The sequence below is a fragment of the Epinephelus moara genome, chromosome 20 (assembly GCF_006386435.1).
Source record: "Epinephelus moara isolate mb chromosome 20, YSFRI_EMoa_1.0, whole genome shotgun sequence".
In the NCBI taxonomy this organism is placed as follows: domain Eukaryota; kingdom Metazoa; phylum Chordata; class Actinopteri; order Perciformes; family Serranidae; genus Epinephelus; species Epinephelus moara.
This window is the reverse complement of record NC_065525.1, coordinates 27161682-27185237: the sequence shown is the minus strand read 5'-3', so window position 1 is coordinate 27185237 and position 23556 is coordinate 27161682. Positions and strand designations below refer to the sequence as shown.

The window sequence follows — 23556 nt, the reverse complement described above, 5'->3', positions numbered from 1 at the left end:
AAATATCATTTTGTCCTACGACATAAAATACGTCAGTAAATATCGCACTCATGAACTTTGAAGCTTCTACTTGTCTTAAAAATGGAGGTTGCTAATAAGTCGCTAAGTTAGGCTAAAGAATGTTATCATGCTGAGCCATGCAGAACATGGCTTTCTTGTTATGGTGGTGGCGTTAGGTCATGCAACCTCAGTGTAGTTTAGCGTTAGCTTTTTACTAATGGCGATTGCATTTAGGCTTCAGTAATCATAAAATTGGTGTTCATTTTTAAAGAGATTATCTTGCTGAACAAAACGTGTAAATGTTTGTTTGCCACTGAGCTTATTTTTGGCAATAATCCAAAAATCCAATGGAAAAATCCCATAGGCTGTTTGATGAGGGAACCAGTGCAATGCTAACTTCTGCATCGGCCTATAGTACGTAAACATAAATATTATCCCTGGAGGGGAGCCCTCGAGAAGTCTACAATGACAAGTCTGGTTTTGTTTGCAATTCTTTATTTTGAGGTAGATAGCACTCTAACTAAATTAAAATTAGTTGAATAAATCAGTTGAAAGATTGAACTTTGTGTAAGAAATTGTGCAAGTTGTCTGAGGCCCCTCTCACCCCTTTAGGGCACAAAATGTTTTAGTCCGCCCTGCACAAGGATTTGTGTCTAAATGCAGCAAATGAGTGACTGCTTCCCTGCTGAAGCACAAACATTTTAATCATGTCTTTCTCCAAGACAGGCAACTCAGGTACCAAAAAAGAAAAAGAAGAATTTGTGAATAAATAGATGAATAAATAAATAAATGAAACAGAGGAGACTCCTTTCGCATAGGGCCCAGAATTTGCTACGCCCCTGTAGGTAGGCTCCAGATTAAAACATTTTGTGTGTGTTTTTAAATGTGGTTATTTTCTATCTTATCTCGAGCTGTAACGATTAATCGGTAAGGCCTATTTGATGAGTTGATCGACAGAAAATGAATGGCCAAATATTTTGAGAACTCAGTTAATCATTTACATAATTTACCAAACACAACTTGCAAATATTTACTGGTTCACTAACGTGAGTATTGTACCTTTCTCTGTTTTATATAACTGAATATTAAATACAGGTTATTTGCGTTTTGGGGTTGTTGCGAAAAAAACTACAACTTACAGATGTCATCTCAGGATCTGGGAACTCTGACATTCTCTCGTCTAAACAATCTCTTAATTAATCAGATAAATATTAATCAATATAATCATTGGTTGTATTTTTCCGCTTGGTACTGCCTGATTTAAGGTGTTTTCTTGTGGATATTTTCTTTTTTTTCTGCGCCAATCAAACGTCTATCATTTGCCTCAGTAATCACATGAAGGTGAAAGTTGCACATAAATTCAAAGACTGAAATTCACTGCTAAAGATAAATGTCTAAAACTAAAAGAGAACTATTTTTGACAACACTGAGAGCAAGAACATGCATTTCTTTTAATAAAATTGTTTATTCATTAGCGATGAAAACAAATATTACATGAACAAATAGGCTACTCTTAATAGAATATGTCGCTACTTACATGTTCGCGGGTGTGTACTAATGTAGCCTACTAACTTCTGTGTTTTGTAAGTCTTCAGAAACAAACAATAGGCATGGTTTGACCGCTACAAATCATTATATTGTAGGCCTATTTCAATGCACAAGCTTTTTTTAATGGTAAGTCCCATCATCTGTTTAAAGTGCATAACACCCAAAGGAAGCTGTTGGCCTGCAAAGAAGAACACAGCAAAAGTAGTAGGCTAACTCACAATACTGAGAGGATAAGGAGCAATGAATTGGCTAGTCAAAGCTGCTATTATTGACAACGCAAAAATAAGGAAATAACAACCTATAACTATTACAAGATACATACATTGTCATTGCACTTTGCCACAAATAATAATAATAATATCAATGGTATCATTTCAGTAAAACAAATTACACTGTATGCCAGGTGGTTATATAAATGCTGAGGGTGGAGATACACATTTTAAAATATTACAAGTACAAGTTCATTCAACTTGATTCCTCGGAGATTTTTTTTAAATATAGTTTGACAGAAGCTGTAGATGTGTCCCTTTAGTTTTTTTTCTGTCATATAAATGTGTGGTGATGTGACTCAGGGTGGGAGCAGAGGAGATTTGAAGGTGCAGGATCCGCTGCAGTGGCGAGGAGTCAACATCTTACACGAGAAATGGTGTAAAGCGTCGTGAGCTTCTATGAAGAAGGAGATAAAACAATCAATAGTGTACGTGCACGTGAGGGTATATCGATCTTATTGAGCTTTATATTAAGGTGCAACACATAATATATGCATTTGCATCAGGCATGTTTGAGGTACACTCAATAATAGGATTAATTGAGTCGAGGCAATGCTGCAAAAAAGAGGTGTTGAATGTGTGACAGTTAATTGTCTCTATGAGCCTCTGGGTGCAGGAATATAATCTGCACATCATCCAGGCTGCTTTTACAACAATTACTTTTAATTTCTGCTAAACTGCATAACAAGTTTCTCTTTTTTTGGTGCAGCTCGTTGCATAAAGCTTCTAAAACCGGATGACATAAAGACGCAGATGCTCACTAACCCTAGGTATAAAATCTCAAAAACAAATGTCTTTATTTAATTAACATGTGGAAATTAACAGTTTGATCACAACTTAAGTGTGAGAAAATCCAGCAAGTGTTAAGTGCAAGTGATTCACGTGAATATAACAGGGCACTTTGCCTATCAAAACAGTAACTGAGAGCCCACAGACAGCCCACGCATATCCCTGGTATCCTGTATACACAAAGCATTTTGAGCATATAGGCTGTCATCAATCACGTCGGCAAACACGCCACAGCAAATCTGTAAATCCCCGCTGCTGTATCCGCTGCCTCTGCTTTATTTCTCTCACCTCTGACGATGTGGAGCTGCTGAACCATCTCCTCCCTATAGGAAAGCTCCCTCTTCATCTGATCCTGAAAATTATCTGAGGAACAAATGGCAGGCACAGATTCGAGTCAGTGATGTGGTGGGTGAGCCCCCATTTAAACCAAAAAAACAAACAAACATACAAATAAAGCAAACAAACACCACGACAATCAATAAAAACCTAATTTTACGCACACAAAAAGCTTTAATTTAGCCAGTTGGACCCCGAAAATACTGCAAATTATACACGTTTGTTGGTCTGACATTTGTTTTTAATATTCACATTAACATATAAAAAATAACAAAGGGTATATGAGCTTAGTTGGATGAAATCCTCCCTATAAATTCTTAATTTTAGTAGATTGATAACACTGATAACATTAAACAGGTCCAGTCCGACGGTTAACCAGCCTCTAGAGGGCGCTACTCTCAAGATAAAGCGACAATCAAGGGACAAACTCCAAGGCTCATAATTGCAGCAAACACTGGTGTGAAAATACTTACATTTATGTTTTATAGTGAAGATTAGAGCTTAGCATGGTTAAAATAATTACTTGTAAATAAATAATACTTTGTATAAATTACAGTCTCATCGCTGGGTTTCAGAATATTTGGATGAACGCAGCAACAAGAGTTTAAATTATGAAGTGTAAATGGAAAAGCAGTTTGCAAAAGTACGCTGATCCTCTTTTATTTCAGCTAAACTTCCTAATAAAAGTCTAAATATGTTTTTTGTCAGGACCTTTTTGAGACATTTTTGTTGATGTTGTAATCAACATGCTTTCGCCAGTATTATAATTGTGTCTTGTTTGCAGACTAAGATTAGACTTTATCATTTAACACACCTCAGTCTCTTCAGAGTGAATCAAGTGGAATAAAAATGTGGAATGAATGTAGAATAAAGGCATTTTCACCAAGTGTCCAATGCTACACATATACCAGTTGAGCTGTCTTGCACCTGATTATGCTCTGTGTAAATCAAATTCCCAATAGCTGGATCCAAATACGCATGTATAAAGAAAAATGTACTTGTGTATTCAACTTAAATCCACCACACAGGTTTTCGTAATCACCGGGAACTGATATCACACTGTTAGAAAGTGAGGGAACAATAATATCCAGAACCCCCAAATACATATGAAGTGAATTTATGGATAATTTGTAAATTTTTGAGACATCCCTCTTTCTTTGATATGTGTGAAATTGCACAAAGGTGACACAAATCCTTTCAAACAAGTCATATTTGAGGTATTTTTGCTGGTAAAATTATCCCATAAACTGTAAGCGTATGATGTTTATTTACACCCCAAACTGATGAATCTGGATTACATGCACTGGCCTAGTAATGTCACCTATTTTATTTAGATTTAGACTTTCTATACCTTTGTACAACATGACAGGGTCCTTTGTTTTTTTTCCTGTCTGTACATCTGAGATTTTAGTTCAATTAAATGTTACACTAGACTTCTGTTGATTTGTTTTTTTTCCACTGCTGTGGTGCAGCAGTTCTGTGCAGTGCATCCAGTCTCCATTTTAATGAGATTCTCAAATGGCTTTTTTAGAAAAACAGAGTGTGAAATGAGTTGTTTTCAAGCATTTTGGAGAGAAGGTGTTACAGAGTTATTGTCAGGTAAAAATGCTGCAGCGGTCAGAGTGTGAGTGGTGTTTTTGTCCTGCAGTTCACCTGAGTTCACCTGCTTCTCCTGGACTCAGATACATTTTCATATTAAGAATTAAGATCTTTACAGCCCCAGTGAGGAGTTTTTAAGTAAAGTCATGTAAACTGTGCATATATAAGTAATGTACTGAATGTATGCATGCAGAAGGAAATTTCTGTCACATTTTTAAATGCGTTGCCATTCAGAGAAGCTTAACACCAATTCTGATATTTAGTTAAACTGACATTCTCTTCAGCTATGGCATGAACCCCCCCCCCCCCCCCCCTTTTTTTTTTTTTACGTTAACCTTTTTTACATTTCTGTGTGTCCATATTTACTTCAAACATGTATGTGTGCTCACTGAATCAGGGTTTCTGTAAATTAAACTGAGCCCCAAAATATCTGCACTTCCTTTCCTATTTTCCAAAGATGTATGAATGTTTTTGGACAGAAGGTTAAAATCACATCATTGTTAAAAGGGGTTCTGAAAGCATCTCCTCCCAGGGGGAGTGTGCCCCTGAACCACTTAGTATTTCTGGAAGAATGATGTCCTGTAAAAGAATTTTGCTCTGCAGAGAAGAGCACATGCATGCCACAGCTGAGGTGGGTTTTTGGTCATGACATGCCAAGGGTTCATGTTTTGGCCTGAATCACAAAAGTGACAGAAGAGCAACACTTAACATGCACCAGAAAGACTTCTGAGTCTCTCTCTCGCCAATCAACTGATGTGGTGATAAAAGCCAAATGAAATAGTGGGTGGGGGGAAAAAAGCACTGTGGCAGAATTTAGCTTACCTTTCAAGTTTTGAAATTCACGTTCCAGCTTTTTCCTCAGCTCAACTTGCTCTAAGAGCTGCTTCTGTAGTTCCTCTAAAAAAAGCAGACAAAAATAGAGGACGTTGGAGGAGGACAGGTACAGCAGGCTTTTGCATCATCTTCCTTCTAGGACAGTTTTCTATTTTTAATGACAGTGATGAGGACACCATCATCATTTACAGTCACTATTCAGAGCAGGTCTTCCTGGGCCTGCAGTCAAAAAAAAAAAAAGTTGTCTTTATATATATATATATATATATATTTGGGACACATACTAAAGAATTTCCCTTAAGGCAAAACATAGAAATAAAAATAACTGGAGGAATTGTCCAATTTTCTTTAAATTCAGTAAAAATGTCTTAATTATTATAAAGTCTAAATTTATAATAATAATGATAATAATGTTTTTTAAGAGGCTTATTATCTGCCAATTATTTTATCTAACAGTAAGACATGGTCTTACCTTTTGCCAGACTTTCTATGGCTCTTTGTGTTGGCAGAGCTCTGGCTGGCGCGTCCTCGCCTGAATGCACAGAAAATAAATTATATTTTCCTATCTGCAATAAAGTAGACCCATTTTTCTGTAATTTTTTAAAAAAAGTTTTTAACAGAGGAAAATAAATCCTAATCGCTGACCTCGGTGTAACTTACCCTCATCCGGCTCTCGCTGGGTCTCCTCGCTGCTTTGTTCATTAAAAGATTTCGTTTCGATCTCCTCCACTGTAGAAGACGGCTCCTCTTTACTTGCACTCTCATCTTAAGAGAAAATAAATCGATGTAACGTTTACCCCCTTTTCTTTTTTCTTTTCTTTTTTTTTTCCTTAAAGCGAAATGCTTTTACAAAAGCATAAAAAAAATGTCTAACCATTTGTTGTAAGTACTCCAGTCTGGTAATTCGCAGGTCTGAACTGATACGGACTGCTCCTTTGTTGCAGCTCACCCCTCTCCGGTGTGTACACCTAAAGAAAACACAATCACCACTTCTTTGAGCTCTTAAAAATTACAAGAGGCTTTGTAGAATAATTATAAACAATTAAAATAAATTCTAAAAATAATAATTAAAAATATACTTAATGCTGAAGTGTATATATTTTTATTTAAAGGGTTGAATTATATTTTTTCCTAAATGTTGTGAACATGCTGTTTGTTGCTACTGTTACACTGTTTAAACATAAAAGACACATTTCCCCACAATAACACACAGATTTATCTGTTTTAAAAAATACACACAAGCCAAGGAAAGAAACCCACTTGCAGGAAACTTTTAGAGAAATATTACAGCTTGTATTTATCGCCAGTGTTTCTCACTTATAAGTCACTCACTTCACTGAAAGACGCAGCTATGAGGGTTTCTGATAAGTGCTTGTTCTGCAGTTCTCTGTCAGAGGACTGGGCCACGTGCACGCTCATTTTCTGGGAGTCAACCACACTGCTCTCCTGCAGGCTCTTGGAGTCTGAGTCGTTTGGGGAAACACTGTGAGCCAAGCCGGGAGGAGTCCGGGGACACACCGAGGACAGAGGCCGGCAGCCCTCCTCCTCCTCTGGTGTTTTATTTGTCTCCACATCCACGTCCGGGTCGCCGTCGCTGTCCACGCAGGGGGACATGGAGCGGTAACTTGAGCTCTCACTTAAAAAATCGGGCGATAAATAGCCGGTGCGACACCCGTTGTACGCGCCTCTGTTGCCGTACAGCTTGGCGATGCAGTCGGCGTCTTTAATGACGGGTCTGAACGCGGAGACGTAGCTGATTTTCCGGGGCGCGAGGGTCATCCCCTCCAGCGGCCTCGCCTCGTCTCCTGACTTGTCGTCTTCGTTACGCGTGGACTGAGTGCTGGAGCACCGATCGTTTTCAACCATGCTGTCTTTGGATGTGTTGGTGCTGCGGTCGCTGTGCTCAGATATGTCCATGTCAGTCTGTCTGGGGGGACACAGCAGCTCTGGTGGGGGTTTGTGCTGAGTCTGGGGGTACGGAGGCATGGGCAGCGCGCCCGCCGCTGGCCAGAACATGGGGAAGGAGTGGTAGGCGCTGTCCTTGGTACCAGGCCACAGGACACCCGGGAGGCCCGCTTTGCTCTGCTCTCCCATCATACTGTCGTCTTTCTTCTGGCACAGGCCGAAAGCTGGGAAGCCGTACGGATGAGGGAAGAGCGGCGGTGGGATCTTCTGCAGCATCCCAAAACCTTTACTGGGCACCGGGATGACCGGGTAGCTGCGTGTGCTCGTCATGCCGCCCCGGTTGTCCTCGCAGCTGAGGATTTTTGCAGGGATCTCGGGTGAGTCTCGGGGACGGTTGTGTGATTTTAAGGAAGAGCCATGATCTGACCCGCTGCCTGGCAGTGTCCTCTTGCGACTGCCCCCATTGAACATGGCCTTCACATCTTCCCATGCGTGTTGAATATCTAACGCAGTGCCTTTATCTGATAATTTCAGATGCCGCCTCCAAGAATTAAAGTTAGCTGCATCTGGTTGTGTGTACTTGGACTCTGGCGTGCGATGTGAATGAAATATGAATTTATTTGGAGAAAAATACATGTTGCAATAGGAGCACTTGATGCACTTGGCCCTGGAGCTGTTGTATCTGGCCGGGATGAAGTTGCCTCGACTCCCCCACGCGCATTCGTGGGAAACATCAAAAGCAAAATTTTCTGGAAGTTTAGGCGGCGCATGAGCTCCCAGGAACGACTTACAAAGTCTCTCGGCCTCCCGTTTAGTGATCATCCCGCAGCGCCTGGAGGAGATTGGCATCGCACCGGCCCTCCGCAGGATCTCCAGCTGGACAGGGGTGCACTGGACGCAGGTGATCCCCAGCGCCACGCGTCGATTGTGTATCTCGTTATAGCTGTAAGTCTTCAGCAGCGTGTTAGATATCTGTGCAAGGCAAAGTCTCTCCTGGCCATCTATCACCAAAGACACGATCGGTATTCCGTACAGCACCGTCTCCCCGACCTGGTTGGGCTTCAGGTTCTTGGTGCTCGGGTAGGAAAGTTCTTGTTTGGAGCTTGGCGAGGAGCTGGAGTCTCGTCCCGCAGGTATGGAGTCCATCCTTGTAGGCCTGGAGGCTGCGGGGGCGACGTTTGACATTAAAATGTGAGATGTGGTCAAAGTAAAAACAGCTTCAAATAGAGCTTTGTAATAATCATTTAATGGAGGCTGATAGCAGATAGTTCAATCTGATAAAAAGAAAAAGGGTGGGCATGCATTTACAGGCCTTTATCTTTTTTTAAAAAATAAAGTTGCATGGAGGCGATTTTTTATTTTTAGACTAATCCCCAAGAATAAAAACAGACCCTGAATAAGAAATATGATTGTAATATGTCGACTGGCGATTGATATAGTACTTAAAACTCTGTTAACATCACGCCTAAATTCTAAATAAGTCCCCCTTATAATTCCAACAAACTGTGCGTAAAAACGTTTTAATAGAAGGACTGAAGTCATGACACAAACACAGACTGCACTACTGTCGAAATCAGTTTCCCAAACTCACCTTCAATGTCCGCGCAGCTCCCCTCCGTCGTGAATGAGAAAGCTGTGATCAAGTGAAAGTCGGAGCGATCACAAGTCTATAGTCTGAGTTGGAGGATGTAAAGGTGTTTGCTTTAGGAGTGGGACGCAGTTGTCCGTGCAGCACCGCCTCCCTCCTGCTCACTGTGCCTCCTCTCTCTCTGCTCCGCTGTCGGTGTGTGCGGATGGTTTGTGTTGCGCCACAAGCAGCAGCAGCAGCAGCAGCAGCATCCACATGGCAGGCAGACTGTAGTAGGTACAGCCCCCTCTACGACACACACAGCAATCAAGTGACGGCAAAACTTATGGCGAGGCACTCCCACTCGCACTCCCACTCACACACACACACACACACACACACACACACACACACACACACACACAGTCTGCATTAACTATGGATTCATGACCAATGAAGATGGTTTGGAGTGTTTGGTCTTATAGCAGCCTGCAGGTCTGCACATATGGACACAATGTTGTCTATCATCAAATAATAAAACTAACTAAAGACGTTGTTAAATGCAGCCTATATGTTTAAATACACTCTGAATTATTTAAATGCATTAATCTTTCATTACTCCGCAGCCTATTGTGTCCAACATAATGCATTTAATTAATTCTTTTGCATTTAAAAAAACGCAATGTTCCTGACATTATGCACGGAGGAGGCTGCAGTGGGATTTGGCATTCCGCTAAAAAAAACCAGCAGGGACCCACCGACACATTGTTGTGTGCATGAAGTCAGGGCCCGCTGGTGAATACGGCGTGCAGGCCTTCAACATGTGCCGAGTTCCCACGGATTCATCGCTTACAAGCTACACCTCGCCTACATGCGTTTTGACAATAAGCAGCTGCTCCAAAGGTCACCGTGTGATCTGCGCTCAGATTTTTCTTTCTCCGAACTGAAAGGAAGAAAAAGGATCAGACAGACGAACAATGTCTCGCGCCATAAGCGACGGACGTTTAACTTTTTAAAGTCAATAAAGCTTTGGGTGAAGCGTTTTCATCTGGCAGCACGCGCGGCGCCCAGCGCTGATGTAATATTGATGAAGGTAACAGGACACGTTCCTGTTGATCCTATTGACTTCAGTGGGACTGAGCTAATGACAATTTGTCCATAATTATTCAGTCATTTCGAGAGAGGAAGATGTTTGAAAACAGGCGGCACCCATATATCTGGCGCGTAATTTGGAAATAATAATAATATGTCTGGTTTATTAAAGCAATAATTTGATCCTAAATGCAAAAATATCATCATGTTTTTTTTGTCACATGGTATTTAAAAATGAAAATGTGAAACCTTTATTTTTTTCTTCAGCTGAAATAGAAAAAATATAATAAAAAATGATTACAAAATGATACTTTTACCATATTTTTTTTTTTACAGTAAAATGGTCATTTTACAACCGCTGATTTATTTTCCTGTTGGATTAAACATCTTAGATCAATGTCAAAAACATGCAGTAAAATCTAAATATGAAAATGCATTTTGCTTGAGAGCAGAAGTCCATGTCAGTGAACAGACGGTGGTCCCACTTGAGGCGTCTCCTCACGTCAAAAGCACAAATTCAAATCGAGCAGCCATCTCCTCCATCTGCCTATCCATCGATTATTGAACGGATATGGCCTGTTACACCTCGACTGTCATCAACACCAACATCTTAATTAAAAGTCATTGTTGCCTTAAGATAAATCCAAAGCTTTATTGACAGCGTGAACAACTCCAACTGGAGTGACCCGAAATGCCTTTTCAACCAAAGAGAGTGCAAATAAACTCTTAAAATTCAGATTCATATTTTCCAACTAAATGCAGCATTCACAGACTCACTCAGTGAAGTAGTGCACTATGACTGCCTGCATAAGGAAATGAGAAAAGTAACCCAAAAAGTCAGTGAGGTCATTATCAGGCTCGTGCTTCCTCTACCTTTTTTTGTGCAAGAGAGAACAGCTCATTTAAAAGTGTGTCTGCATTAATCACAGTGCTGCATCAAAGTATGATAATCACCTGAACACTCTATTAAAATAAAAGTGCCAGCCCAGGGGAAATCTTACCTTACTCTTTAATTGTTTTGAGGCTTTGATAGGCTTTTTAATCTAAGATTAATTTATGCATTCTTAAATAACTCTACATATGATTAATAAGCTTGAAAATTAAAAGGAGACTGAAGCAATTATAACAAGTGGTTGGTCATCACCTCATTAGATGGTATTAGAAAGATGCAGTTTGTGTGTGTGTGTGTGTGTGTGTGTGTGTGTACGTGTGAGTGTGTGTGTGAGAGAGAGAGAGAGAGAGAGAAGGAGAGAGGGAGTGTGTGTGTGTGTTTGCCTGATTGGGTATCACAAAAATTAACAGTGGAAGGGTAAGAGTGGAGCAGAATGTGGAGAGACTGTTTGAAGACAATCACAGGAAAAAGTGCTGCTGGCTAATTATTCTGGATCTTTCTAATCTGCTCTCTATGACTGGATGAGTCACAGTCGTTTATTAGAAACTTGATGTGATACATGACTTATTCTAACTGACCTACTGTCAGTTATAGCTGCACAGATCCCAATCAAGACTGCTCAAATCATTCACCGTTGACCGCAGTGTTGGTCCTGGCTGGATCCTGAGCTGCAAAGACAACAAAAGAGAAAGATCAGCTGTTTGAGAGGCCACCGGAGAGACGCAGTGAAAACAGTGAGACTTGCTAAATGGTTGCTAATGTGTAAACAAGACATCACTCCTCTCCTGCTCTGATGTTTATTTGTCTCCTAAAAGCCCACCCCTGGGTCCTGACCCCCACATCCTCCACCGCTAAACGGAACATTTCTTCTCGCAGGAGGTGGTGTGCAATATATGTGTGTGTGTGTGTGGGTGAAGGAGGGGGGGAGTTGGGGGAGTTCATCACTGCATCAAATGAGGCTGAGCGCAGGGACCCTTTTGTCACAGACAGGGACTCATCTGCCAATGGTGAGCTGTGAGGTCCTAGGGGAAGGCAGGAACAAAGGTGCTAAAAGGCTGTGTGACAATGAGGGTGCTCCGAGGAGAGGCTTCAAGTGTAGGACACAGGCTGCACGGGACAAGCTGTGCCAATCACTCCGCAATTACTTTTTTGTGTCAATCCAGAGGCCTTGTGTGGGCATTCATGGAGAGACGCAAGGACACGAGCAGCCACGGCAAGGCCCGTGTCTCTCTGCGCTCTGCTTCTTACACAGAGCTGACCCTAAACTCATCAAGGCATACCTACATGTACAGTAAATCACCTGCTCTTCTGTTGGTTTGAATGTTGAAAAAGCTGACAAGAGAACCTCTGCGAATTCAGCCTCTTTTCACTGTGCTCTCCATACCCATCAGAGAGGAGGATTACATTTTACAGGAAGGATTCACAGGTTTATCTCTTAATTCATAGTAATCTGTGTCGTGAAATGCAACGTGGCATATGCCTGAAGTTGTGTTAAATAAGAATTAGACAAAAGAAATACACACAAGCTAAAATCAAGATGAAAAAAATACAGAAATATAATTAAAAAGTAAGATGTATAGAATATAAAATGTGCAAGGAATGCAAAGGATGTGGAGGCTTTTTCTTCATCTTGCCATGTCTGGAAAAAAAGCATGAAATTGCAGTGAAGGTATTTAACTTTGATCTGAAAGCTGGCAAGTCGTGTTTACCACTAGGCCTTGGAGATGTGGCTGAAATCTGTATCAGAATAAAAATATTTTTCTGATGGTGATACATAGGTGTGGATATCAGGGGGGATGCAGGGGACATGTCCCCCAAAATATCTCAATGTTTAGAACGTCTGCATTTCTTCCCCTTCTGCATAAAAGCATGGAGTAGCAGGGGACTTTTATTTTGACAAAATTAAAGTCATTTATACCATAAACAGATACAGGAAAGGCAAAAAAATGGTGCATAAAAATTGTACCAAATTGGCAGGGGACCTCCTTTTTAAATGTGTCCCCTCCCCAGTGTTGAAACCAAACCTACATCCTTGTGGTGATACACATCATATCATAAAAGTGCATATGAAATTATCAAGATAGATCAGACAAAACTCTTCAAACATGTAAAATAAAAACTCATTCTGTCAAGATTTAAAGTTCAAGACCTTGGAGATAGTAGTTGACAAAGAAAACCTCACCACAAGGTCCACTGTCAACTTATTTAGTTAATTTTTAATTCCACTTTGCCTCCAATTATTAATTATAACAACAGAGGTTTTTAAAAAATAATAACAGGACATAACGCTATGATAATACCGACTCATCACTTAGCCATATCTACAACAAATAAGCACAATAAACGCCTCTGTGCTGCTAATTCACGACAGCTCTTATGCTTAATTGTCATTACACCGACTGCCTCGCCATGTTTATTTAGAGGGTTTAACTTTTGTGTATCAACACTGGATGCTACAGTGTAATAAAGAAAGATGCAGGAATTTGTCTATATCCAACCCCGAGCAGTTTCAATGGTGTAATGAGGAGTCAAGTGAGAATGGGAATTATCGTAATGATAACAAAGGTCTATGCACCATAGCTTGGGGCTATATTGTAGGGCATTACCATAAAGATGCGATGTGCTTGTATTGCAGGGTTTTTGTGAGGGAGCAGGCCAAAGAGATAATAACTATTAGTAGATGACAGTGCTTTGTGGGATTCCAGCTGTGGAGCCCAAATTTCCATACAGATAGAATGGCTCTGGGTGGATGATATGCGTGTGTGGGGGAAGGGCTGGGTGACTCAGTGGACTCATCACACACACACACACACACACACACATAGTCTGCAAGTGGCAAACCTCAGTGTTGGACTCGGTCCTGGTGTCCCCAGTCAGACTTTGGGGTGAGGTGAGAGCCTCCGGTTTGAACACTCTGCAGGTCTCTGTGGAGGAACTGTCCAGAGTACTGAAACAGCCCGCTGTTACTCTGCTGACAGCTTTCAAAGTCAGGAAGTGCAAATAGCTAGGGCTCCCTATCTGTGTGTGTGTGTGTGTGTGTGTGTGTGTGTGAGTGAGTGTGAACACAGGACCAGAGATTTCCATCTAGATCACATGCAGGTGAGAGTGTGTGCAACATACTTGTCAGCACCAGGGATTGGGGGAAACCTTGCTTTACAAACAAGTAAAAGCCCCCTCCCAAAAAGACCTGCCCTCTCAAGGTTACAGACTTTTAAAGCACACGCATCCCAGAAATATAAGGCTCATCCAACATGCATGGGAGTAAAGATGTATCGTGTAAAGGAGCTAGAAATTTTGCATTTTGGGAAATATGCTTATCTGCTTTGTCGCTGAGAGTTAGATGAAATTGAGATTGATACAGACAATATGAAGCTACAGTCAGCAGCCAGTTACTTTATAGCTTAGCATAAAGACTGTAAAGGAAGACTCTCGATGGACCACTACAACCTGTAGGGTGAAGGTCACATGACCAACAAGGGCAGCAGAGCTTACCTGCATGGTTACTGTAGGCTGCACTAAAAAGACAAAACAACTTTATTTAATTTCATGAGGGTTTTGTTACAAAGGATCTCCAGTATTTCAGTAGGAACTGATATTTGTGTTCCCTCATCGTTATCTGATGTTTTTCTAGCCAGACGTACTAAATAGAGTTTGTGGAAGTCTTTTTTGATGGGCGACTGATCTAGACAAAGAAGCTCTGGATTTTGTGATAATATATCTGAGTTACAGAACACCTTTTAAAATCTGATTTACTAGAAATTATGTTAGCATAGAGATTCGTGAAGGGTATTTTGGAGGGAGGTTGGCTACAAGTCTATAGCTTGTTTCTCTTGTAATCATTTTCACATGGAGACATTTTTGCACTGATTAAGTGAACAATCAAAATATGGTGATAAGAGACTGCTTTGTTAAAACAGATAGAGGTGAATGAATAATAAAATTTGTCAGGTTGATTAACAAAATTTGCAAATTTTTTTCACTTTGCTCCAAGCAAGGCAACCCCAAAAAAACAGAAGCCTACACTTGGCTGTCTTTGTAGCCTTGCTCTGCCGAAAGCTAAAATATTTTTGGCCCTCCAGCGCCTTAAAATGCCACATTGTGGTTTTACGAGGAGATAGTCACTCCAGGAAGTCACTGTGCATACACATAATTGTGCATATAAAGATGGACAACAACACAGCTCTATGCCCCCAAGAAGTGTGCCGGACTTTGAAGCCAATTTTAAACAGCGGCAAAACCATATGACTACAACTTAAGGATCTGCCACATGATGCCACTAGGCCCAAAAACTTTTTGGGGGTCACAACCCAACCTAAAATGACGGGAATTATCCGGATTTGATCCAGTTGGTCCGATACCATATTGCAAGATATAGAAGAGTTGCACAATTAAATTATTTTTTATCTCCACTCAAGTTAGCAGAGGGTTATACTGGAAATTAGCCACTTGGATGTCAAAGTCTGTTGTGCACTTGCTCTATGGGTCAGTTATGCAGAAGATCTGGAGAATTTTATACCCAGGAAGTTAAAAGTTTTTTGCCGCCATGTGCCACTGAGCAACTTTCATAGGAACGAAGGAGGCCCCGCCTCCAATGTTGCATCCAGGTCTCTTTCTACATCCATGGTCAACTCCCCAAAAGTAAAGCCAAAACATCTCAATCGCCATAAACACTGCCCCTTCCATGTTAGTGGATGGGACATGGGTCAAACTAAAAGATCAAAGTACACGTCAAATAAATTTCCCAAAGTCATTTGTAGTTATTATCACGCTGATGTATGTTCAAGTGTTCTTTTTTCTTAAAAGTTTAGCTTTAATTAGTTATTTGATCCAATAAAAAGGGCGTCTTATGTCATGATTGACAACTGTGATTGAGCTTGTGACTGAGTCGGGAGGGTCTACGGGCAGGATCTTGACAACATGGCTCCACTACCCGATCATTACTGTGCAGACTCTCGCTCCAAATGCCGTTACAAGTGCAAGATAGCAGTGCCCGTATCTAGAATGTTTCGGCTTCAACTTTGTACAGTGGAAGGAAGTGGAGATGCATCGTCCATCTTTATAAAGAGACCAAACCAGAAAATGACACGCTGTGGTTTCACAAGTGGGAAAGTCACTCCAGGAAGTCACTGTACCCGGCCGGAAACATCCACTTCCAGTGGCAAATTTGCATATTAGCATCTTTGCATCATGTGGAGTTCAACTTTGGTGAACTTTAACTGGCAAAGTCGCAGCCTCAACCAATAGCAAAGATGTGTGTGGATTAGATATTGATTGTTGCTGTGTCCAAAAAGCTGATAATGTATAATATTGTCTAAGAAAAATAAAAACTGCCCCACATGAGCAATGCTATCTGGCTGGCAGTTAGTCAGGAGACAAGTGTGAAACATGAGAAAATGGAAAATGTACCAGTAACATCATATTACGAGGTATTTATTAGCAAGCTAGTTAACATTAGCGAGAGAGTCGTCTCGCACTTCTAAGATAACTCTCAACAAAAAAGTGACTGTGAGAATTTCCCAAAATATCAAACTACTCCTTTAAAGGGTCAAAACTGGAACTGGTTTTCCATAGTAATTAATTAAACTGGTGTTCCCTCTATGTGAACTTGAACAGCAGCTTGCAGAGAGTGTGTCATTATGACCCAGAAAGGACACGTAGATGAGAGGATTCAGGGCTGAGTGAGACACAAAAAGTGTGAGATTAGACGGTAACGGTGATGAATTATCTATGGGAGGAGGTTAGGTTAATAATAGCAGTAGATGTGGTGGTGGAGAATTAAAGTCTGTTGTCTCCTGAGTTCCAGTCAATCCACTGGTGTAAATAAATCCACAAACATCTGTAAACAATGGCGCACATGTTTTCTATTAAACAAACACAGCTGTTTAAAACGGGGCCCTGGAGATCGAACAGGTAAGAGGGCCGGGATCCCGCCACTGAGCAGCAGCTTTTTTTTGGTCGACTTCCAGTGCCAGACATGCTGTGTGCGTTTATGTAAGGGCGAGGCTAACAGAGAGGAGACAAAGATAGTGAGAGCAGAGAGCGTGAGGAAACCAATCACCCTGTAATTATCCCCCTGGTGTGTGAACTGCCCAACTCTCCGTCCTTGATAGATTCACCTGACCCAATAACACAACACACGGCCACAATGGACTGGAGGCAGGATAAAGACAACACCATAGATCAGCCAGGGATCAGCAATGAGACAAAGACCTAACATCTGGGAGCTGCGGTGAAATTAAAGAACCGAAAGACTGAACCAATCCTGTTACAGCTTTCCATTAATAGCCTGGGAGCTGCTTGAGAAACGGCACAAGTGAGGTAATGCGGGATTCAATTTCATTTGATATTAAAGAAACACCCCTTGGCATCTCTCTCCCGCTCTTTCTCATACTCTCTCCCTCTGCTGCTCACACATCACTCTGTTACCTTAGAGTGATGTATTAAGCCATTTAAATTAACAATGAAATGACTTATTCTAATACGCCCGTCCTGAGGAGAGCCTGGGATGCTTGGTGGAGTGGGACATCAACACCACCTCTAAACCTCAGGCTGGGCAGCGATGCATGTCGCTCCTTTCAGATAGCCCAAACAATCTGGCCAGCACTCCATCCAAAAGGCAGGCATTCATATGGTCATTATGATGCGGAGAGGGTGAATAACACCACTGAGCCTGTCATTACTGGACCCCGAAAACTACATCTCCCAAAGACGGGTAAATACATGTCGTTTCTGTGGTGGAATCGAGAGGAAAAGAATCAGTAAATACACCAAAGTCCTATAAAGAAAATGACTTTTTTTGGGAGTTTGAGGCAGCGAAGCAGAAGCTGCAGTCTTTATGAACTTCAGCAGCAGCTTGTAAAATTACTGCATCTCATCCAGTCTATGCCTGATACAGACTTCTAAATCATTCATACTAAGGCCTTGGTCAGCTGAATACAAATGAGGATACAGTGGGTGCCCCATCTGTCCCTGAGGGGGTGTACAGAAATAGATCTGCGAAAAGCACGGTTTGATTGATGCTGCTACACTCTGAATAATGATCGGTTCAGAGGTCAAACTACTTCAGTGGCACGCATTATATCATTAATTACAGACATCAATAAACAATAGGACACTGTCCATATGTTTTAAGTGTGCTTATGTCTCCTCTTTTCCCTGCTGGATGATTTCACAATTAGTAACCGTTACACGGTGACCTTAAAAAATACTGGAGAAAAAAAAGACACTCATCAGCTATTGATTGCATTCTCAGAGTATCACAGCAGAAAAATGTGGTGTAGTAATTACACGTGATGAGAGAAGCACATTTCGATCTCACAGTTACATATGCAATTAAAATATTATTCATTACCTCTTAAATAAAAGCCTGGATCTGAAATCCCATTAAATTTGGGATAATTGTGTGTGTTTAATTATAAGCCGTGGCAGGAAGGAAGGAAGGAAGGAAGGAAGTTTCGGAGAAAGTAGCAGAATGTGCTGTGACCTAGATAGCGGAGGAGACATTTTGTTTTAAAAGTGACCTTGCTGTGAAACCTCAGCTCAGAATAGCTCAGATAGTTTTCCACGGACTCTCGGTGCACGGACCTATCACTTCAGGTTCTGGTTAAACAGCTTTGAACAGTGAACAGAGCCATCAAGTCCTCACAATTTTTGCTAATAAAAAGCTTATAATCTAAATCAGAATATAGACTGTAATACTTTGACATAGTCAGACTGTTTACAGCTACAAACATTTTTTTTTACAGCTTGATGTGCTGCTAAAACAAACACTGCTGGGCTGTCTATACTAGTAAGTGCTGGCCTTTTTTTCAGCCCAGTTGCCAGAAAAAAATATTGGCAATGTGCAATTCTAAAAACCCTGCATATGTTGAATTTGTATGTTTTAAACATATGATGTAGCTCAGATTAGAGGGGATGGTGGATGGTGTGACACCTAGGTAAGATGGCTTTCAAGGAGCAGACCACAGTTGGAGATCAACAAAAGTGGGTGTTTGTTGATGAGAATTTGGGACATTTTTAGCTGTAATTGTAGTGACTGAAGCAAGTGTTCTTTAACAGGAGTTCAGGATATTTCCAGCCAATTTTGCAACGACTAAAACGGGTATTTTAATCCAAAATGGCTTTTTTTCCTATGCTAACCAAGTGATTGTTGTGCCTAAACCTAACCACATGTTAACCACAGCATTGTCACATCATAAAATTGAAAACTGGACCATAAAGATTAAAACAAACAAAACCCATAAAAAGTTTAAAAATATGATGCATAGTTACACATCAAACTACCTAAAGTATATAATGTAGCTAGATTAGCTTCCTCTCACCCAGCTGCAACAATTAAAATACAACACGTCACACACAAGGCTTTATCATCTGCATAACAGGAACTTTTACTTTTGATACCTGAATGGGACAGTTCCCCCCTTAAATCAAAAATACATATTTTTGTATATCTTTTACCTGTAGTGCTATTTATCAGTCTCGATTGTTTTGGTGTGAGTTTCTGGGTATTGGAAATAATCGGCCACCTTCTCTTGAATACAGCAGAACTACATGGCACTCGGCTTGTGGTGCTTAAAGCGCCAAAAAAATACATTTGAAACTCAACAGTAATGTCTCTTTCCAGAAATCATGACCTGGTTACTCAAAATAATCCACAGACCTTGTTGTGAGCAGTTTCATGTAGGAGCTATTTTCTTTCTACCAAACTACACCTGCTAACTGTATTCCCATGCAGAAGGAAGCGTGCATTGTGGACTAGAGGCTCGTACTTGTGACAGTGTGAGATGCAAATATTGCAGCTGAGCTGTAACGTGAGCTAACTCAGTGAAACTTTTGAAATCCTCTTTCCTTCAGTAGGATGAGTTGTGGAGGACCAGTGCAGTTATACGATTGGCGGGTGTAGTTTGGAAGCAAGAACTGCTCACAACAAGGTCTGTGGATTAACTTGAGTAATTATGCCATGTTTTCTGTAAAGAGACATTGCTGTTGAGTTTTTCAAATGTAGTTTTGGGCGCTTTGAGCTCCACAAGCTGAGTGCTATCTAGTTCCATTATACTGAAAAGAAGACAGACGTATCTATGGCTGATATTTCCAACACTCTGCAACTCACACCAAAACAATCTAGACTGATAAACAGCACTGTGAGAGGAGAAATATCTGTGTTTGAATTTAGGGGTGAAATGTCCCTTGAATGGGGTATTTTTAAATTGTTGTATTGTTACTTTCACTAAAGTAACAGATCTGACTACTTTCTCTACCACTGCATATTTTTAGATTTGTGCCCACAGATTTGCTGCGGCCTGCATAAGTTCATGTGTAAGCTGTCTGCTGCTGCCCCGGCCCAACATCCCCTGCTGGCTCCCTCAGAGCAGCTTGGCTCGGGCCGGTGGCTTCAACCTGCAGGCAGCCATAGGACAGCCCAAGCGGAGCTGTCTGCCACTCCTGTGCTTCATTAGGAAACAAAATATAAGGTTTCCACTCCATTAGGAATGACTTTAGGAGTGAAAGCACATAAGACGCCGACTCACCTCATCAACAATGCATTGCAATAACGGCTGAGGATGAATGAGAGTGAGCAGAGAGGGGAGAGAGAAAACAGCATTAGCCTGTATACAATGTCTTTACAGCAGAGCGGAAAGGGAAAAAAAAAATCATTAATGCAATAAAATGTGGTCAGATTAATCAAACGCCTCAAACTCTTATGAAAATATTACAGGGAGAGAATTTTCTATTACATCTAATGGTATCTAATCTAATACTGGCAGTTAAAGGCTTGGGCATCTATTTATTGTGAAACACAATTTAGGAAGTTTAAAGGGAAGCAGTGAAGCATGCGTGCCACATAGCCGTCAGGAACATAGGCAGAGATCTTTTATTTTCTTTCCTCCAACTCATAAAAGCTTACCATTAAAGACTGGAGGTCTCTCTGAGTTTGGGGGGTGGGTGGAGGGGGTACACAGGAAAGGCAATATGTAATTAGCGTGTCATAATCAAAATGACCCACTCGGACACTTTATGATCAGCAAGGCAAAATTACTGCACCACTGGTGGCAATCTGTGGGCATGTGTTAACACCATTAACATAATGAAAATACACAAATGTTAATAGCCCGCCTCTTCATACCGACGAGGAGCTGAAGCACAATGTTAATTTCACAGAGCATTTTCACTAACCTGCAGGTTGTGGGGAAACGGCAGGCTGAGAAAACATACAATCTTTTTGTAAATGGCTTGGAAGAAGAAAAAAAAGAAGAGAGTCTCCTTGTCTCTTAAAACAATCTGCGAAAAGTATCATTCCCCTGCCGCACATCTCCAGTGAGAGACTCTATGGAAGATCTCATTTTCAATTAAAATCTCATTTGCTTGGAAGTTGAAATGAAATCATGTTGTGAATTAGCACATGAATTTACATACTGGGATGGCTGCCAGTGTGCACGGAGACTAATTTACCTTAAAGATTGATTTTTTTTTTTTGATTTTTTTTTTAAAGGATCTCTGTGATGGCGTGAGAGCAATGATGCATAAGTGAGATCTGAGGAAACATTTACCAACATCCAGCAGCAATGAAAAACTGGATTGTAAGATGTAACTAGTGAGGAAAAGCCAATTCTGTCTCTGCTGATGCACAGTCGAGGGGCTCCTCTTTAGAGAGGAAAAAGAATGTCTGCAAAGTTACAAATATAAAAACAAAAAAAAAAAACACTTCACAAACTTTTGAAACCTCCACAAACATACACTGAAGGATGATAGGTTTACTCTTAATGCCAGCATGAAAATGGATCACTTATAAATGGAAAGGACACGTCGAAGATTTTCATTGTTTATTATGGATTTACAACATGTATGCACTTCATGATCCGATGAGTAACAAAGAAACATCCAGTGTTTCTGTCATTGTATGCTGAGGAGGAAATATAGTATTGACAAATTACTTCAGTCACTCCTCAGCGCTGACGCTAACCATGGAAGTGCTTGTCCTTGTTGTTTGTTAAGTTTTTAAGATCCCCACCTGCATCTATCTACACTTGATGGTCTAACAGAATACACTCCTTCAATCAGCTATCCACTGGGCCTCAGATAGTCCACAGTAAATTACTTGCTCATTTCGCAAGGCCTTCTCTGACAAAGGGCTACAGCTGTTATTGATTCATTCTTTCAATTAAATAAAGCTTTGCTCTCTCCGCTCCTTGTAAATACCTAGAGACCCCCTATCCAACACAATATCCATTCTTCTTACACTGGTAACATTATCAGTCTGCACGCAAAATTAATTCCCCCACTATTGCTGAAATAACTATAATTGCAAACTACGCAGAGAGAGAAATTGGAAAGGGGTTTTAATATACATTTCCAGGTGTATTCTCCATTTGTTCAAGTCAATAACATTTTTCATTAACATTTGTAATAAAAAAAAAAGAGCAAGTTCTGTCCCCCTGCTCATTTCCTTTTTAATTCAGAGATGAATTCACCGCACACTTTCCAAACTGCTATGTGCTACACTTTCTCATTTAATTTGGTTTAAGACATCCAAATGAGATTAATGTTGGCCATCAACGATAAAACATTTTAATTTACATATTTATCAGTTGAATGAGCCGTGACTCACAATAGGTAAGATGTATTAACATGATTGCATGTTGATGCAACACTTTAACATAATAGAAAATCAATATGTGGATGAAAATGGAGAGCAACTGTAAGAGTGCAATTCTTGTCATTTTAGATATTTATTGAGTTATTTCTTTGACAGGATAAGTGTTTGTAAGGATGCCTTGAAAATTCCATTTGCTACTTCAAAAGCTGCTCGCTGTTATGTGAACAGATGTATTTTTTTGAGCAGGAGCAAAGAAAAGCAGGGAGACGGTCAGTGTGCAAGGACATTCAGGTGTCTCCACAGACAGGCCAAGAAGAAAGAGAGAGAAGAAGAGAGAGAGAGACCCCCGTCTGTCCTCTCGCCTTCATTGTTATCCCACTGACGATCCTGCAGGTGGGCAGAAATCAGTGCGGCTTGGCCTCAGCTGTACTGAGGTCAGCTCTCCGCTCGTCTGTGCTGGAATTATGGGCTAGCCTTTTGCCCGCGGCGCACAGATTTAGCTGTGACCCTGAACATGGCCTCCCCCAGAGGTTGACAAATTTTATCACCACATTTTCCCAACTTTGCTCGGAAAACCAACCCCGACTCACCAACCCACAGCCAATCCAGCCCCATCAGTAGCTTCCCCCTAACCTCATATCTCATCTCAGACATAATGGGAAAATCAGACCTCTGTGAGAAGGAATCTTTTAAGATTCATGGAAAATAAGGGCACGTGCTGGAATGACGAGGGACAGTGAGTGCTCACTGCCCCCCCCCCCCTCAGCCTTCACTGCAGAGAAATTTGTACCAAGTATAAGAAATTATCAAATTATGCTCAGTCACCAACCACAGAACTTTTACAAATGGTCTACAATAATTTGAATACAAGTAATACATAATATTAAATTCAATTATAAAAGATGCCAATTATTTCTTTACGTTTGTCTCTGTTAAAAACTTTGCACATATAACACTGGAAAAATTAAATGTCATGCTACATCCCATAAGATAAACTCTAGTACATCATGAGATGTGTGAGTAAATTTAAATGCAAATAGATTTTATGGACTGGAGGGAAGCTTCAGGGACTATAGGTTGATATGCTGTGTTGTGATGTTTGTTGTTTGTGGCCATATATGGTTTAGCTTTA

The 23556-nt window shown here is 40.8% G+C and overlaps 1 protein-coding gene across 3 annotated transcripts in view; it reads right to left on the bottom strand.

Moving 5' to 3' along the window:
• Nucleotides 1-1463: 1463 nt before the first annotated feature.
• The window catches only part of skor1b (SKI family transcriptional corepressor 1b), a 50829-nt gene continuing 28736 nt past the window's right edge, over nucleotides 1464-23556 (bottom strand). The window contains exons 4-12 of one of the 3 annotated variants that reach the window (XM_050073783.1): nucleotides 11414-11499; nucleotides 8872-9156; nucleotides 6708-8443; nucleotides 6250-6343; nucleotides 6036-6140; nucleotides 5848-5907; nucleotides 5364-5438; nucleotides 2895-2969; nucleotides 1464-2214 (exon numbers count right to left, since the gene is read on the bottom strand). In XM_050073783.1, the coding sequence (XP_049929740.1) occupies nucleotides 2117-2214; nucleotides 2895-2969; nucleotides 5364-5438; nucleotides 5848-5907; nucleotides 6036-6140; nucleotides 6250-6343; nucleotides 6708-8426 (2226 nt within the window). In that variant the 5' untranslated portion in view covers nucleotides 8427-8443; nucleotides 8872-9156; nucleotides 11414-11499 and the 3' untranslated portion in view covers nucleotides 1464-2116. The other 2 variants (XM_050073784.1, XM_050073785.1) reach the window with 2 other exon arrangements.